The 16,892-nt window shown below is 34.8% G+C and overlaps 3 protein-coding genes across 7 annotated transcripts; 1 reads left to right on the top strand and 2 right to left on the bottom strand.

The window, feature by feature from the left end:
• Positions 1 to 651: 651 nt before the first annotated feature.
• Positions 652 to 6,100, bottom strand: LOC132163305 (uncharacterized). Its single transcript, XM_059573545.1, has 5 exons — positions 5,900 to 6,100; positions 5,609 to 5,709; positions 2,903 to 2,984; positions 2,739 to 2,812; positions 652 to 1,157 (listed from the first exon to the last, which is right to left on the bottom strand). Exons 1-5 carry the CDS (start codon positions 5,939 to 5,941, stop codon positions 902 to 904), a joined length of 555 nt encoding a protein of 184 aa, XP_059429528.1. The 5' UTR covers positions 5,942 to 6,100; the 3' UTR covers positions 652 to 901.
• Positions 6,101 to 8,829: 2,729 nt separating this feature from the next.
• LOC132164247 (uncharacterized) lies at positions 8,830 to 11,876 on the top strand. Of its 5 annotated transcripts, XM_059574712.1 has the most exons (10): positions 8,830 to 9,041; positions 9,240 to 9,292; positions 9,666 to 9,737; positions 10,074 to 10,098; positions 10,219 to 10,251; positions 10,392 to 10,513; positions 10,605 to 10,735; positions 10,850 to 11,073; positions 11,184 to 11,428; positions 11,528 to 11,876. In XM_059574712.1, exons 2-10 carry the CDS (start codon positions 9,290 to 9,292, stop codon positions 11,624 to 11,626), a joined length of 954 nt encoding a protein of 317 aa, XP_059430695.1. In that variant the 5' UTR covers positions 8,830 to 9,041; positions 9,240 to 9,289; the 3' UTR covers positions 11,627 to 11,876. The 5 variants fall into 5 exon arrangements, with proteins under 5 accessions (XP_059430695.1, XP_059430697.1, XP_059430698.1 ...); XM_059574714.1 differs by lacking the exon at positions 10,392 to 10,513 and having other exon boundaries at positions 9,666 to 9,755; XM_059574715.1 differs by lacking the exon at positions 10,392 to 10,513.
• Positions 11,877 to 13,051: 1,175 nt separating this feature from the next.
• On the bottom strand, positions 13,052 to 16,469 carry LOC132163939 (uncharacterized protein C24B11.05). Its single transcript, XM_059574322.1, has 9 exons — positions 16,344 to 16,469; positions 15,501 to 15,575; positions 15,347 to 15,412; positions 15,093 to 15,190; positions 14,959 to 14,996; positions 14,761 to 14,848; positions 14,320 to 14,643; positions 13,726 to 13,791; positions 13,052 to 13,457 (listed from the first exon to the last, which is right to left on the bottom strand). The coding sequence occupies exons 2-9, from the start codon at positions 15,559 to 15,561 to the stop codon at positions 13,302 to 13,304; spliced, it is 897 nt and encodes a 298-aa protein (XP_059430305.1). The 5' UTR covers positions 15,562 to 15,575; positions 16,344 to 16,469; the 3' UTR covers positions 13,052 to 13,301.
• Positions 16,470 to 16,892: the final 423 nt, after the last annotated feature.

The following is a 16,892-nucleotide window of genomic DNA, read 5'->3' on the forward strand; positions in this document are numbered from 1 at the left end:
TGGAATACTGTTCATATAGTTCATAAACAAAAACACATTCCACGTGTAAACACTAGACATGAGTGTAAAATCGCCCGGTGTCAAAAAAGTTTAAGGTTTTAAGATAACTAGATAAGCGTACTTGAAAGGAGTGCTAAAATATTAATTAAAACCGCATATAAAATGTCTTTCGTTTAGGAGTAACAAGTCATTGCTCAAAGGCAAGCACATGGCAAGGGGTAAGACATTCTGCAGAGAGTATCCATTAGACTGAAAACAGTTTAATGTGGTGGCAAATTCTGTAAGCCATGCACTTTACCACCAGGGTTTCCTTCGAAAGTTCAACCAGAAAAATTGCCTCCAAACCATCTTGAAAAGCCATGCACCAGAGTTGGATGGATTTGACTCAAGTGCTGTTAAAAAAAAAAAACTATCAAAGATTCTCCAAAACAAATTAAAGTTATGAACCACAAAATTTCGAATATGTTTAAACCAGTGAAGCAAAAGAGTAATAATTATATTCATCACCCTCCTATCCTCCTCTCATCCCCACAAAGCCTATACAAAGTCTATATGGCATGGTCCCTCTTAACTTAAAACTAATCTCTATGCAACAAATACTATGAAAAATCACACTACATAAACTTTGAAGAGATGGGAGGAGAATTACTCGAAGCAAAAACTAGTAAAATTCATGTATCTGAATTTGACTGTAGAATAGGTGGAAGTTTTACATAATTCCATAAAGATTACCCACAAAATTCCAAATGGCAAACGAACTAAATTCAACCTTCTAAAATTAATGACTGGTTAATAAAACTAGTATAAAAACATAAGACAGGAGATTACAAATTCAAATTTTAGGACAGAAGCAAATAAAAAAAGAAATTGGCACAATTGTGAATGTGAACATTTAATATGCTCACGCCCTTTTGTGTTGACTCTTTGACGGTCTAAGAACACTCCAGTCCAGCTTTTGACCCTTGGGTTTCCTGAAGGAGCCTTTACTATTATTTGGTGCTGATTGTTCATTACTTTGAACATCTTTTGGTGATTTATTGGGATATTGTGTTTCAGACACTACTTCAGACTGTTTTCTTTTAAGATCTCCATTAGCCTCACGATTCGATTTATCCACGTTTGAACACCCTGCTTCATCCATTGGGGATCCACCTTCTCTGTAAAATGCAAATAAAAGGAAAAATATCAGATGTGTCATCAATGGTGGAAATAAGAATATGAATGTGTTCTTCTCTCAGTAAGTTTGCAAGCACATAGTCGTGATTTTTCTTTTATTGATAAGTTACACATACACCAGGAGGATCCTGAATCCTTGACCTCACTCTCCGACCCATTTTTATTAGGGGAGGAAATTCAATTTAAGCCAGAGCTCATTAACCTCATGGCCATAAAATTTTATCTTCACATCCCTCATTGTCAATTTGTCTACATGCGCTTGTTGAATTTTTCATGTTCTATTCACATATTTATCAAATTAAAGAGTCTGTATGTAACATCCAGCATCAGATTTCCCTTGTAAGCTCCACAATGAGAAACTTTATAATTTTCAGAAGAAATTGCCGTCTGTAAACCAATCAACTGGGTACTATCAGACATATATCCTTAAATATCTCAAAGCTATAGGCGTGTAATATAATATATGCAATTTTACCAAACCAGTAGAGACACTAAATTCCTAAAATATAACCATCTGACCCTTCCCTGCCAGTGCCGGGGGAAGGGGAGAGAGGCTGCAGGAAAACTGTCATAAACAAACAGTAAAGCATATAAGATGCAGCAAACTGCATAACAGTGAATTGCCATAATTCCCAACCCCAAAGCAAACTTTAGAGAAATTATTCACTGATTCATCTATATATTCCCAACTTCACTTAACAAAGCCTTGCGCCTTCCATCCCAAGTGGGGACTTCTGTTTCTGCAATTTAACTGTGGCAACAGTATATATTAGTTTTTCTTTAGGGAAAATACACTCCCCCGCAACCGCCCTTTTTCTAGCATTCTAGCACTTGTCATGAAATGAAAAAAAAAAAACAAAAAACAACAAAAAACAAAAAAACCTGAAAAACTGAAGGGTGTGGTCTGGCCACTTGAAATGGTGAACGGGTGGCCGAAACACTCCCACAAAGCTGCAGGGCAGTACGGCCACCCCCAAAATGGTCAAGGGGTGGTCAAACGACCCCTACAAGGCAGTGGGGGTGCTTTGCCCACCCACTAAAGTGGTTAGGGGTGGCTGAACCCCCCCACCCCCACCCCTTGAGATATATATATATTATGTTGTTTTATGCTGCTTCTTTTTTTTACGGGTAATTTTGGTAATTCAAGTAAAAAAAAAAGTCACTTGTGCGTCACATGTGGCATTTTCCGTTCATTTTGATAGCATATGCTAACAAAGGGTATAACTTGCAACCAAGTAGTAGTTTGAGGGGGTTAAAGTTTGGTGACTAAGTGTTAAAGAGGTGTCAGTTTGGGAAGCTAAGTGTACTTTCCCCTTTTCTTTTTAAATATACCAATGTTTATTGCTTGCAGCCCTAGAATATAGAAAGTTCCAATTGTCATATTCTTGGGTTGAATAGACAACCCCATGATTGCATCATAGCACAGATAGTTAAATCATTTTTCATGACAGTAATCTCTAAATTTCTAAAACAAGTTTAAAAGCAGTTTGATACATTTTTCACAAAATGTGTGCAAGGAACTAGCATAACAAAAACATAAGATAATTTGAAAGTCAACCCACCTAAAAGATATTCCTCCACCTTGACTGCTAGAAGAAGTGGCAGACTCTGGGTTTGCTGTTGCTTCACTCAGTTTCTACCATGACAAAGGCTTTGCATGAGCAGGAAGTACGGGAGGTGAAAAGTCATTGTAAAAGTTTTCAGGTCACTTGACCTTTATACTCACATCAATAGAAGGATTAAAACTCTGAAACGACATGCGACCTTTAATTGCTCCAGGATGGGGATCACCTTCCACTATGACCACACTGCAAGTATACAGACAGCCATCCAAATGAAAGAAGTAAAAATATGAACCAAAGCATGTCAGAAAATATAAGTAAATAAGCAGCTCCAGCAGTAGACACAGCTATTCTATTATCCACAGCAACCATTGCTTATATAAAATTATGAAATCTTGTGTCAAATATTATAGGACATCAAAACAAAGCGTGTAGAAGATGAAGCTGTTCAAACATGGGTTGCAAGATGCTCCCACTCCACTGATGGCCACTGTACAAGTTAAAACATCTTGCATGTCACAATCTCCAATTTTGTTGGGTTAATTACCCTCAACTATCACTTATTTACACATTGCCCCCACAAACTACCACATGTCACACTCAACCCCTTTAAACTACCATTAGTTGGCAAAAAAGCTCTTTTGTTATGCCAGATCATTAAAAGGGACGGATTTTCAATCACATGCCATACACATGCAATTTTTAGAAGTAAAATGATGAAATACCTTGAGTTTATAAACTAAATTTACTTAAATACCCTCAAATTCAAATTCAAAAAAATAAAAAAAATAAAAAAATAAAAATAAATAAAGGAAAGAAGACAAAAGAAGCAAAAACACCACCCCTTGAGTGGCCAAACCGCCTAAAACACCTGCAGGTGGCGGCCAGACCCCCCTAGGTGATTTGGGGGTGGTTCAAGGGCCAAACCCTCGTGTTCTTTTTTCAAAAAAAAAAAAAAAAAATTGTTTACTTGACGGCATTTTTGTGATTTTACATAACGAAAAAAAAAAAAAAAAATGAGCACATGCATGTCATGTGTGCTTTTTCTGTCAAATTTAACGACCTTGGTTAACGGAAGGGGTTTTTCGCCAATAATTGGTAGTTGAAGAGGGTTGAGTGTGACAGGTAGCAGTTCGTTAGGGCAACATCTAAATAAGTGGTAGTTGAGGGGGATTAAGTGTAATTAACCATTTTTTTAAGTAATCCGATGCACCTTTTCTATAATACACTGACTTGGATACCATACAGCCATACATAGTCTGCAGTACTGTAATATGTCTCCAAATTATTCCAATAATATCATTATGAAAGTGAATTTAATCTATATTATCCAAAAAATTTAAAGTTCGATGCTTATACCAAAAACAAGCAACGACATTCCTCTGGTCATTCTACACCATCCACAAAGGCTTAACCAATATATATAGTCCACATAAACTCCACTTCAAATGCCTAAAAATGTTTCAGATGCTGAGAAGTAAATTTGTGTTGAAAACCCCAAATGGTGAAGGAAAGTGCATCCTAAACAACAGTTGTAGTCTAAATATATTTAAAAGAGAATTTTCTTAGCAAATACATAGTGGGTGTCCTTTTATGGAAAAGGCGAAGATTGAATAATTTGAAGATGTTCATGTATGAATTTTCCCACGTTGAACTCATGAAGGGTGAGCTAGTCTATCAACTATATCTTTTTTCCCAGTTTCCCCAATCCCTCTGCCAGATGAGAAATGAAGTGACATCTCCTTATAATTTTAAAGAAAGAAAAAACACGTCAATATTGAAAGATGAGAATTGAAGGTGTAAGCAGGTGCTGCTTCCCTGAAATAAGCTAAAACTGCCAAAAATATTTCTTGGAAAATCGATACACTCATGGATCTCTCTACATGGTAAATACCACCCCATGAACTTTTCTCACCCACTGAGAATTTTTTCTAGCAACTTTCAGCTACCAAGCTTAATTTGTATGCATCTACGTAACCATATATCCCCATTAATTAGCCACACAGAAACACTAGCAAAGTGCAAGACTTATTGAGATTGCCCATATGATTCAAAGGCAAATGGAAAAGTTTATCAGAAGTCAATATGGTCTATAATGTTATTTCTCATTCTTCTTCAGCTTTTTCTCCTAGACTTCTAACTACAATTCAACTTCCATGCCTCACATAATCTTAGAGAAAGTAGTGCATGAAAGGGTCGTCTATTAGCAAACTTATATCACCTGCAGCCTATGGATTAGAGTAAGAACGAAACAAGTATACTTTCTTTTATAAGTAATCGATTTATTATTAAAAGCGTAAGGCGCCTCGGTACACAGGAAGTGCACAAGAGAAACCAACTAACTAAGAGGAGCAAAAAGAACAAGAAAATCATAATAACTAATCACCAAATGGGAGAATTCATCCCCTATTTAAATTAAATATTTTACTTGTTGAGCCTCACCTACTAAAGGGGAGTTTGAGCCCATATATGAAGGAGAGTGTTAAAAGTATTAATTAAATTTACCCATTCCAATCAGCTAAAGCTTTGAGATAAGTAGTAATTTAGCATAGCCAAAAGCTGCTCAATGGCAATTGTCGTCAGAACCACCCAATATTACACAACCAACAAATCAAATGATGAATCGAGACCTACGGACCACTTTATAAGGACAACGCAAGAAAGCAATACACTCCAAAATCCAACGTATATACTCATGCTAAGCTACGCAAAATATCAGTCACATATGAACCAAAAAAAAAAAAAACTCACAACTGCACATAAAATAAATTCCAAAAAGCAAAATAGCACTGCGCCCTTTGCAAAATCATATAGTAATTAAAAAAAATTAAAAAATAAAAAATAAAAAAATAGAAAGAAAGAAAAATTACCACTTTCTATTAACTGTAATAGGGGAAGTCAAATTCCCATCAGGCTTGACCTCTTCCTCTTTCTTGGTATTTTCCTCTCTCGCAGCTGCCCTTTGCATGAACTAATAAAATAAAGAAAAGAACTTACAGACTAGGAATTTATAGCAAATATCGAAAATTAAAGAATGCCCAGAGGAATTTAAGCAAAACCCAGTTCAAGAATTAAGAGGATTTATCTAAATTTTGCATAAAGAAGCTAGTACAGACTATTTATAAAGGAAATAGGAGCAAGGTCGTATTTTTTTGCTTTACCTTCAAGTTCTTCAGAGTGCTAGAAAGCTCGCGCTTGGCCATTTCAGCTTCTGGGTTTTCACAAGAAAACCTCAAAACAACAACTTTAGCCCACCTCTCTCTCTCTCTCTCTCTCGCCTCACAGTGCAAGAAAGATTTTTTCCGTGTTCTGCGCGAGGAAAAACGAAGAGGAACAGGGATTTGAAAATATCCGATTTGTCCCTGATAGAGTAGGAGTAGGACATAATATTGGGCTAGATTAGGCCTGGGCTAGGCCGAAGTTCAACCCAAGCTTAATCAGGAAATAGTTCATGAATTTGGACAACAATGGGCCAATAGAAAATCTAAATATGCTTATTTTGAGAAAGAATATGCTACACAATATATTTTTTTGGCTCGTTTAGTTCGCGGAATGATTATTCCATCAGGAAAATAAATAACTATTCTTGAGAATAAAAGAATATGAAATGGAATAGCTATTCATATTCCTTAGTTTGATTGAAATACTAAAATAGAGTGCGAAATGGAATAACCATTCATATTTCTTTGTTTGGTACAATCCAATAGGATGGTAAATAGTATTATATTGTAATCAAATTTTCTAAAATGCCCGTATGATACAAATATAATTTATTTTTATTAAGGACTTTTTTTTTTTTTTTTTGAAACATAAACAACTATACTGAATTTTTTTATTTTTTATTTTTTTTAATTTTGCCAAGTATATGGCCTTTCTTTTTTCTTTTCTTTTTTTTTCAGTTATGCTACAAAATTATTTATAAAAATAAATAAATAAATAAAAAGCACATAATCATCATATCACAATTTATAAGGTATAATACACAACCAACACATGAGAAAAAGATCCTCCTTTCTAACCTTTCCCTCTTTCTATTAAAAAAAAAAAGAAAGAAAAAACACATAGAAGGATTACAAAACCAGGCCAGCAAGAAACATAAGAAGAAAAGGAGCACTAGAATAAGTATTTTTAGAATATTCAAACAATGATAGCTTTTCCCTCTCCATTTTCCAACCTCCTTAACATACAAAAAGGTCATTGACAAATTCATTTTTGTTTTCAGAGTCAAACAAGTTTTTTAGTGGGGCTTGGTTTTTTCGCAGCAGCAAACGTTAATCGCAAGTCAAATGGTCTTGTTTGTGTCACTGTCATGCATGTTGCAGTCCGAAGCAAATTATATGTTTGTTTATATAACAAAGGGTTACAATATAATATAAGGTAGAAATAAATTCTTGCTAAACCTTTACAAATGAAACCTTTTTTGCTTGTGAGCCTAAGAATCAGATTACATTAATCTGTACAACAAAAGTCTACTCTACTCTTCTACAGTACAGTTAGGTGTGGCTCTAATCGGCTCCACATCAAAGAGACCCTATGCTGGTTTCATAAGCAGAAGCAACAAATCATAAACCCACCTTTCTATGGTTAAATTAATTAAAAGAGAAGAAGAAGAAAAAAAAACTCAATTATTCTCATAGCTGCAATGCTAAATCTGGCTGTGCTGAATCAACCCGGCTAGAACTAGGAGATCCTGGAGACTGAAATCTGACATTCGAGTCTGGTGGAACTGAATTTGGTTTCTGAACGAAGCCCTTCAGCCTAGTTTGTCGGCTATAAGCATGGATATGATTCAATGAAGGTTAATTGAGCCAATACCAATAATCTTGACCACCAAGACATTTTTTCATTTTTGAGTTGGGCATCCACTAGCACGTGTTTATTGTTAAGTATTTTGCTTTTAGGAAGCATAAGATCCTACACATTATGGCCCCGTTTTGGTTTGTGGAATAGACCTTTGGATTGGATTAGTTAACACTAGGTATAGCTAGTTTTTTGTTTGGTAACACTCTATTCCTAGAAATAGTCTATTTTTATAAGACTACTAATCCTATACACACATGCTTAGGTAAGCCACTAAAAAATGAGTGACTTAACTAATCCCTTCCTGTAGAATTAAATTAATTATGCAAGTTGCCACAAAAAACTCCACTTGTGAGATTAAATTTCGTTCTCTCTCTCTCTCTGATTCTTCTATGTTTCGTTCTCTCTCTTTCTCTTTTCTCTTTGATTCTTCTAGTACAGTTTTTCTGTTTTTTTATTTCTTTTAATTCTCTTTACCGTTTCTCTCTGATTTTCTTCTCTCGGTCTCTTTGTTTTTTTTTTTTTTTTTAAATTCTGTTTCTCCGTCTCTCTTCTCTGTACCGTTTCTCAGTTTTTGTTTTTTATTTTTTAATTTTTTTGATGGAGAAACAGAATCTACAGGGTTTTTATAAAATACAAATACATAAATTTTTTTTTTGATTCTATGTACATTCTCTAACTATATATATTTTTATTTCAAGATTGAGCTTGATTCTGTTTTCTCCAACTATATTTTTTTTATATAAATAATTTTGTAGCATAACTCCAAAAAAAGAAAAAAAAGGGTCACATACTTGACATAATTTTTTTTTTTTTTTAAAAAAAAAAAGAAATTATAGTAAAGTTGTTTATGTTTCAAAAAAAAAAAAAGAATGAAAATCCTTTATAATATAAATTGTATTTGTATTATAATGGTATTTTAGGAAATTTAATCATAATATAATTTCATTCACCAACATATTGCATTGTACTAAAAGAAGATATTTCAGCGTTACAACCAAACAAAAGAATATGAATAGCTAATTTATTTCTTTTTATCTCACTTTATTATTGTAGCATTGTTAACTAACCCTTGGATCGTCATAGTTAAAAAAAAAAAAAAAAAAAAAAAAAAAAGTAATTATTTTCTCAAGTAAAATATTTTTTTTTAAAAAAAATTGTTTTGTATTTTGAAAAGGTTTTTAAAAAGTGTCTTGAGTCTTGAATTATTTTCTCCGGGCTTTTGGATGAGGCCTTTATAAGGTTGTATTGTAGGATTGTAGCGTCTGATACGTATATATATATACATGTTGGACGCTCTCCTAAAAAGCCCGAGCCACCTTTCAAATCACTCCACGAGTTTCACTCAACTATGAGACTTCCTTCACCGCTTAATTAGAATTTGGCAACATTCCATTCTTCCAATACCTTGATCATCATCACAATCCCCAAGGGTTCCAAGCAATTTTTTTTTTTTTTCTCTGATCTAAAGCTGTTGTTCTTTTTTGACATCGAAACAATCGGGTATAATCAGCTTTCCATTCTACATACTGCACTGTATCGATTTCTTTTTCGGGTTTTCTCTTTTACCTTTGTTTTCAATGGTTTTTGGTGTGTATACAGAATATCAATGCTCTATGATTGATGGGATCTGGTGTGAATTGGGTTTTGTGTTTGCCCATTGTTTGCTTATTTGTCTCATTGTATGTTTGGATTTTGCAGGCTATAGGTAATCTTTAGTGTGGATTGGAAACTTCTCAACCGCATTAATCATGGTATGTTAATAACCCATGGTTGTATTCTTTGTTGTTTGTATTTGCTGAATTGTTATTTTTATAAACAATAGTCTTAAAAATTGTGGGAACCCAATTCTATGGAGAATGTTTTTTTTTTCTTTGTATTGGTTGTTACCTTGGTCAATTCAATCGATTAGCATGCCATGAATGTATGGAATACAAAATAGTGGCCCTTTGCATGTCTTGTGGAATAAGTAAGATTTCAGGGATGGTTTATTTCTGTGATAGCATCAGTTGGTGAGTAGCAATTAATGAGCTTATATGTTCTCTATATGAAACTTTTCAATTTTATATGTTGCTTCTGGCTCAGCTTTTGATCACTCATCGGACTGTTTGTTTTGATGGTTTATAGGCTTATGAAGACCGCAATAATTCAATATTTGAACGGATTTATCGATGTTACCCTGTCTCTTTCATTGAGAAGGTTTGAGAGTTACCATTGGTGAATTTCATTTACTTTACTATGAACAATTCTATTGGTTAAATTGGAAATGTTAGAATCATCTCTGTTGGACTCTAACTAATTATCCCAACACTCTGATTATAAGAATCTCTTGAAATTGGTTGTTAGATTTATAAGCTTACTAATTTGCATTATTGACTAAATTGGTATTTATAATAACTCATGACAAAGAGAAAAAATACTGATTTATACCCATAATTAGTTTTCACATTGTATACATGAGTTGGTCTAGTATTTACTCTTTAGTAAACTCTTGATTTTTGATTCCATTTTGGTTATTTCTCTGAATCTTTGCAGGAACATTTGGAAAAGGGAGATAAAAGTACGTTTACTGCTTGACCAATTGTGTGATAATATCCTCTGTTTATATGTTTATTTTCTCTTGATTCTTGATAGTTCTTAAAGCTGAAGTATTACTTACGAGGTTTCTTTTTGCTTCCAGTTATTATGCCTCCCTCAGCTCTTGATCGCCTTGGTAAGTCAGTAATTTATCTATTTTTAACCTATCCTTCTTTCTGTTTCCTAATGCTGATGCATTTCAGGTTTGCTTTTACCGATGTCGGTTTTTATCCCTGAAAACATCAACTAACACATTTTGTATTTTTTATGGTCCAGCATCTTTAGACATAGAGTACCCTATGTTATTTGAACTTAGAAATACTTCTACTGGACGAGTTAGTCATTGTGGAGTCCTAGAATTTGTTGCTGATGAGGGACTGATATATTTACCATGCTGGGTATAGTTTTTCTCTTTGATCTTCTAAAATGCTGTGGTTCTCCTGATGTTTTGCCTCTTATTTAGTGCTGCCTTTTGTTTTTCACTGCTAGATGATGGAAAACATGCTCCTACAAGAGGGAGACGTAGTGCAAGTGAAGAATGCCAGCCTAGCAAAGGGAACATACATGAAGCTGCAGCCCCACACCAAGGACTTCTTAGATATCTCCAACCCCAAAGCCATGTTAGTCAATTTGCCATTTTCATTTATGCCTTAGCAACAGCCTTGTTCTCTGTTTGCGCAGGCCGATGCATGTGTTAATCTTCATTCTTATCTTACCTCAATGTTCATATGCAGGTTGGAAAGATCATTAAGGGGCTACTCTTGTTTAACCACCGGTGATACCATCGTGGTTGCTTATAACAATAAAAAGTATTACATTGATATAATTGAAACAAAACCCTCGTCTGCAGTCAGTATCATTGAAACGGACTGCAAGGTTGACTTTGCCGCTCCTCTTGATTATAAAGAACCTGAAAAGCCAGCACCATCAGCTCTGTTGAACAAGAGAGAACCAGAAGGTTCTTTGCCTCTTCTTCTTCTTTATTTATTTTTTAAACCTTTCTTTTCGACACTTGCCCGGAAGGTTTGATTATTAACCTCTTGCCTTAAATTCTTTTTGGTATTTCAGTTGAAGACGAGCCAGCCAAAAAGATGGCCAAGACCAGCCCATTCACTGGTTCTGCGAGACGTTTGGATGGAAAACCCTTGACACAATCAGCTGCACCAGCTTCTTCTCCCATGCTTAAGCAGCACCAACCAGAGGGTCAAACTGGAACCAAGTATTCTAAGTCATCAAGTCCTGCCTCACATCAACCCTCTGGAAGGCTTGTGTTTGGTTCAAATGCAAACAAACCTGAAAAGGAAGCACCAAAAGTATGTCTTTCTGTCGTGTAATAAAGCTGCCTCATTATTATTATTATTATTATTTTTTGCATAACTGGTGCAAAAATTGATTGGCTTCTGTAATGTTAGGTTGCCCCAAAGAACAGCAATCAAGAGCCGCCACAGAAGAAGATGGAAGAGCCAAAGTTTCAAGCATTCACGGGGAAAAAGTATTCACTGAAAGGCTAATCATTGTAAAGCTTTTAATAGATAGGAGATAGAATGAAGTCATTTTGGCAAGGGAGGATCCTAAATTCCTAACCCTGCAGGTGGTCTGCATTAGCTTATAGTCATTATATATTTGGGTTTTTTATAAACCCAAAATTAATGATCTAGAATTGGTATGAAGCCCTGACAATTCAGACGGTATATTTCCTGACTCATTTTAGTATATAAATAAAATTTTATATTAAAGTTGAAAAATTGTAGTTCTTTAAATGGTGGGGATTCTTTATTTTATTTAAAATAAAAACCAGCTATGCAATGTACAAACCCCCTTGAATATGCTCAAGAACAATTTCCCATCTGGTATTAACATTTAGCAACTTCACAAATCTATTTGAGCCAATTTCTTTTTCTTTTATGTATCTTTTCAAGATTTTGTAATGATAAAACTGCTTATAAAGATTGTTTTATGATTAATTCTATATTTACGTGATTTGATTCCTTTAAGGGGGGAAAATTTTATCTAAACTAGTAAGGTGAACCGTCAGAAAGTTTCTATCATTACTTTTGTCACTGAAAATTCTAAATTGTATCTTCTTTACAACGACAATAAATCAATATTACATAATTATTAATTTAAATAAATTAAATTATGTTCTTAGTAACCCTACTTTTGTATGCTCCCTAGTCTCCCTCCCCAATTCCAACCCCCCACCCCGCCAAAAAAAAAAAAAAAAATCATCCTATTAACTACACTAATTTCTTTTCTTCCTTATTTTTTCACTTTTCGGAGGACTAAATATGTTCAAGTAATATATTAATGTGTATACAATTATTTTATTTTTTTGTAAAAAAAAAATGTTGTTGTAACCTAAGGTGCATCTTTATGTCAATCTCAAGTTGGCCCAAAGACAATAAATCCACCGAACTTCATCGATTCCAAATGTGAACTAACTAAATTCAGCTAGGTCGGCTAGACCCAATTCAATTCTAAGAAATGAGTGTACTATTTATAATTGAAAAAGTGTGTTCAGGAAAGTGAGCCATAAAATCAAATTCTGTTAGTCCTTGAGTCTCCCTTATCTAATTACACGCGAGAACACTCTTTTAAAAGAGTTGGGTCATTTAGAGGTACATCATAGTGACCCTCACTGGACACCGACGGGACACTATGAGCTTACTTCTTTGTCTTACATACCCTTTTAAAAGAGTTGAGTCATTTAAAGGGTGACCCTCACTGGACACCGACAGGACATTATGAGCTTACTTTCTCGTCTTACATACGCTCTTAGTTTAGAATTTGGCGTATGCTTAACTGATTCTTCAAAAAGCATTATAATGGGAGTCTACAACCGGACAAAGGAGGGAGAAGCATTACAGTAACCAGAAGAAGCTCATGATGAAACAGATTTGTTAATTTGAATCCACGAGCAAATCAACAATGATTAATTTTCGCTTAACATAACAAACATATTATTATTACAGCAGCAAAGCTGCTTTCTTCCATCTGTAATTCAGTAACATAACATCTCATCTTATTGAATATGGACGCTCAGGATTAAATACATAGGAGGTTTCCACTTTCCCACATCCATTTGTCAGGAGATGTAGGCTAATAAAATTAATCATACAGGCAGGGGTGTTAAAAAGGCCTATCCCCATATCCTTTTTGTTCACACTACGAACATATGATACAAAGCTAAGCCTTCACATATGTCTCAATTGCAACCTTCGCAGCATACCCAATGTTCTCAGACTTCTCTTCACCTTCCCAGAGCTCCGGCAACGCTTCCTTGATATTATGTATGCTCTCCAGTGCATAATCCGCGCCTTGACTCCGGTGAGAAGTGCCGACCTACACCCATGTATATCAAATTAATTATAATTATAAAAAAAATTAAAAAAAAATCAAGTATTGATGGGTACTATCACATCAGCCAGTGAGACGAGAATGGAATAAGGTGGGTGTAGCATATAACATTCTAGATACAATTCAACAAGCACTTTGAAAATGATCTTGATGCAAGATTCATTTGTTGTTCTAGTGATGGCTTGTCAATTCATGGGGAATTTTGTTAATGGTATTTTGCGATCTGGTTAGTTGTTCAATGTCAATAGCTTACCAACACAGTGTGAAGACCCACGCGTTTCCCAGTCTGTATATTACGGATGCTATCATCAAAGAACAACTGCAAAAGGAAAAAATTACAATGTCAATAAAAGATAGTGTGAGACTGGCAAAGAAACAAAGATATACTAATTATGCAAAAGAGTTATAGAACATGGTGAGAAAATAAATGGTGCTAATTATCAGTATCAGGCACAGGCTACATACGGTCAGACAGATGAAGAAAAAGAAAAAAAAAAAAAAAGCAAATCCAATTGTGAATTCAACCCGTTAACACACCACCTATTGTTAAAGTATTAATTTAAGTGATCTACAATTTTCTATCAGTTTAAGCTTTTGGGATTCATGATGATTTAACATTGTATCAGAACAAAGATCATGAGTTCTCATTCACCCTCCCTACCCTCCTTCCCTCCCAATTTTAGTTAAATATTCAATGTGTTGAATCTTACTTGTTGAGAGGGAGTTTGAACCCATACGTAAAAGATAATGTTAGAATATTAAATTTAAATAATTAAGTTTACTATTTCCTGTCGGGATAAGCGGTGATTTAACACTATTCTTCAAGAAAATGGATTTATATTCTTACTGTTCTTTGAGGGTTGATGTTGGCTATCTTGAAAACTTCTTCATATGCATCCTCAAATGGTTTGCAGACAACTGGGGTCTTTGGAAGTACCAAACTAGCTTTAGGTTGACTCATATACTCGTCAATGTCAAAAGCTTCAGTGCTTGAAATGGTACTTGGTCTTGTGTCTCCCAATTCTGCGTCATCCTCTTCTGTAGGAACGACATTCCCTTCTTTGTTGTTTGAATTTAGAGTTTCAAAGCATATAATCCCTTCAAAGCAGTCCTCCAATCCAAGCTTGCTAAGCACTCTAGCAGCGTGGGCCTTGTCTGCATTCGTAAAAATCTATACAGAAAGACCATACATCATTATCAGAAGAAGAAAAAAGTGTTTAGCCACTCTCCCAGCAAACCAATTTTAGAAGAGCAATTTGTATATCTATAATGGGTGGGAGAATCTTACAACTTTCTGAACAGGCAGGCTAAGCAAAAGACTCCTCAGCACAGGGTCAGGTTTTAGCAAGTTGTAGGGCAATCTCCCATGAACATAACTGTGAAAAAGGAAAGTAAGAGACGCCTAGAATAAACGTTTTTATATTTTGAATGACAACTAAAAGAAAAGAAAAGAAAGAAACAGCTGATGGAAATGAGGAATTGATACCTATGGAAGTCATCATATTCAAAGTTATAGCCAATAGCCTAAAAAAGAACCATAACAACACATTTATTGTCAATCTGCTGTATATTATATACGTTCTCAGAAACAATTTTTGAAAAAGAATACTAGGATCATACCCTGAGACCAGCCATCGTCGTCCCATAATCCTTGTACAAGGAAACACATAACTCAGGGACCTTCTTCTCCTCTATGCCAAGTTTTTTAAGCATATATTCTACAGTAGGGCATTCAAAGAAAGATTTCAAACTTATGATTACTGTTCTTCCAAATTAATACTGTGGATACATATAAGAAGATAAAAGAAACGATTTTTTTTTTTTTTTTTCCTTTAATTTCTGAATCCCTGCCTAAAATGTGATGCATGAATTACCTCGAATATTCTTGGTGACTTCTACCGACAAACCAGAACTAAAAGGATAAAGAGTGTCATCCAGATCTGAAAATTAGATACATCTAGTTGTCATGATCCACCACTTTGGTCAAATTCACAATCAATAAGAATTTGTGCATAGGAAGAGGCTTACCAAATAGAAGACACTCATACTTCGGCTTTAGAGCTTGTTGGTACTGATCCTCGTTTTCCATTTTGATCTAGGAGGCTGCAAATTAGAAAATAAGAATCAGCATAAATACAGAAACAAACACCAAATAATGTCTCACAAATATATCAGCAAATTTTTGACATTTTCAAACTAAATATTTATAATGGTCAGAGATAGACAGAAAAAAGTTACAATGAAAGAGTCATTGCTTCAAAAAGAATCAAAACAGAAATAGGCACGGGACTTCTAATTCTCTAGAGAAGAAACCTTGCAATTAAGGTCAAAGCCTTGGCTTTGAATTTCCACAACTTAGAAAGCAAATGGGTTTTTCTTTTCATAAATGAAAAACTCATAGATTTAAAAATTGATTGAAGCAAATCAGATCCTCAGTAAAATGAGTATTTGTTCAAACTTCAAAAGGGAAAGAACATATGACATTCAAAATCCAGAAAACGAAACACTTGCTTTCAAATCAACATCTAAAATACTCAAAACTCCAATCATCAATACCCCAAAACTGAAACAAGAGAAAGCATTGAAAGTTCGAACATAAAAAAGTTAAGCATTTTGCATATATATATTTCAACAGAATGCATCACACGTACGAACAAAAAAAAAAAAAGGCCCAGAAAATCACTACTTGTTTAATACATCAAACACAAACAGATGTACCAGATCCCACACACCCAAGTCCCCAAACAACTCGGCATTTGTTCCCAGATTACTGGAACTGGTTCAAAACGTTACACTTGAAGAAAATAAGCAACAAACACATTCTTTCCAAGAAACAAAATCATACATTGGACGATGAGAACAAGAACTTACCAGATCCAAAGTTGGCCGACACTTGAGCAATGGCGAAACAGAGAGAAGAGAGAAAGAGGGGGCAGGGGGGGCAGAGGATTGTGTTAAATGCGAAGCCGTTGAAACGTTGGGTGAAAGCGACTGAAACGGAAAGAGGTAGTAATACAGCAGGAAGGGACGATTTTCTATGATTGGAAATAAACTGAAAAGTGAAGAGCCATAACTTTTCAGACTTTGTACTACGTGGTCGTATGTTATTTTGACACGTTCCGTGCTCACGTGAGTTTCTGTCGTGTCTTGAGACAGTCCACGAATAATGCGAGGGGTTGACAAGTGTCCGTCTATTATTGGAGGAATGCTTGTTTTTTTTTTTTGGGTGTTTTGTTTGCTGGGATATCACCGGACGCACGCGGTTAGCCACGTCTAATTAAGGTGAGAAAAGGAGAGGTCAAGGAATATCTTTGATTAACGTTAATTAAGCAATGACGACTTTTTTTATTTTTATTGTTGCATGAATAAGCAATGACGACTTTTTTATTTTTATTTTTATTTTTATTTTTACAAAATTGT

The sequence above is a fragment of the Corylus avellana genome, chromosome ca10, assembly GCF_901000735.1.
Source record: "Corylus avellana chromosome ca10, CavTom2PMs-1.0".
NCBI lineage: Eukaryota > Viridiplantae > Streptophyta > Magnoliopsida > Fagales > Betulaceae > Corylus > Corylus avellana.

What these genes read in the sequence shown, in the direction of transcription:
- LOC132163305 (XM_059573545.1), bottom strand. Translation starts at nt 5,941, where the DNA reads ATGGCCAAGCGCGAGCTTTCTAGCACTCTGAAGAACTTGAAG. An exon ending in ATTACAGTTAATAGAAAGTG is followed by an intron (nt 2,985 to 5,608) that starts GTAATTTTTCTT and finishes GTATACTTGCAG; the next exon opens with TGTGGTCATAGTGGAAGGTG. An exon ending in GGTGGAGGAATATCTTTTAG is followed by an intron (nt 1,158 to 2,738) that starts GTGGGTTGACTT and finishes TGCATTTTACAG; the next exon opens with AGAAGGTGGATCCCCAATGG.
- LOC132164247 (XM_059574712.1), top strand. An exon ending in TTTGGAAAAGGGAGATAAAA is followed by an intron (nt 10,099 to 10,218) that starts GTACGTTTACTG and finishes TTTTGCTTCCAG; the next exon opens with TTATTATGCCTCCCTCAGCT. An exon ending in CTGAAAAGGAAGCACCAAAA is followed by an intron (nt 11,429 to 11,527) that starts GTATGTCTTTCT and finishes CTGTAATGTTAG; the next exon opens with GTTGCCCCAAAGAACAGCAA.
- LOC132163939 (XM_059574322.1), bottom strand. Translation starts at nt 15,561, where the DNA reads ATGGAAAACGAGGATCAGTACCAACAAGCTCTAAAGCCGAAGTATGAG. An exon ending in AGTCACCAAGAATATTCGAG is followed by an intron (nt 15,191 to 15,346) that starts GTAATTCATGCA and finishes GCCCTACTGTAG; the next exon opens with AATATATGCTTAAAAAACTT. An exon ending in TGGGTCTTCACACTGTGTTG is followed by an intron (nt 13,458 to 13,725) that starts GTAAGCTATTGA and finishes ACATGGGTGTAG; the next exon opens with GTCGGCACTTCTCACCGGAG.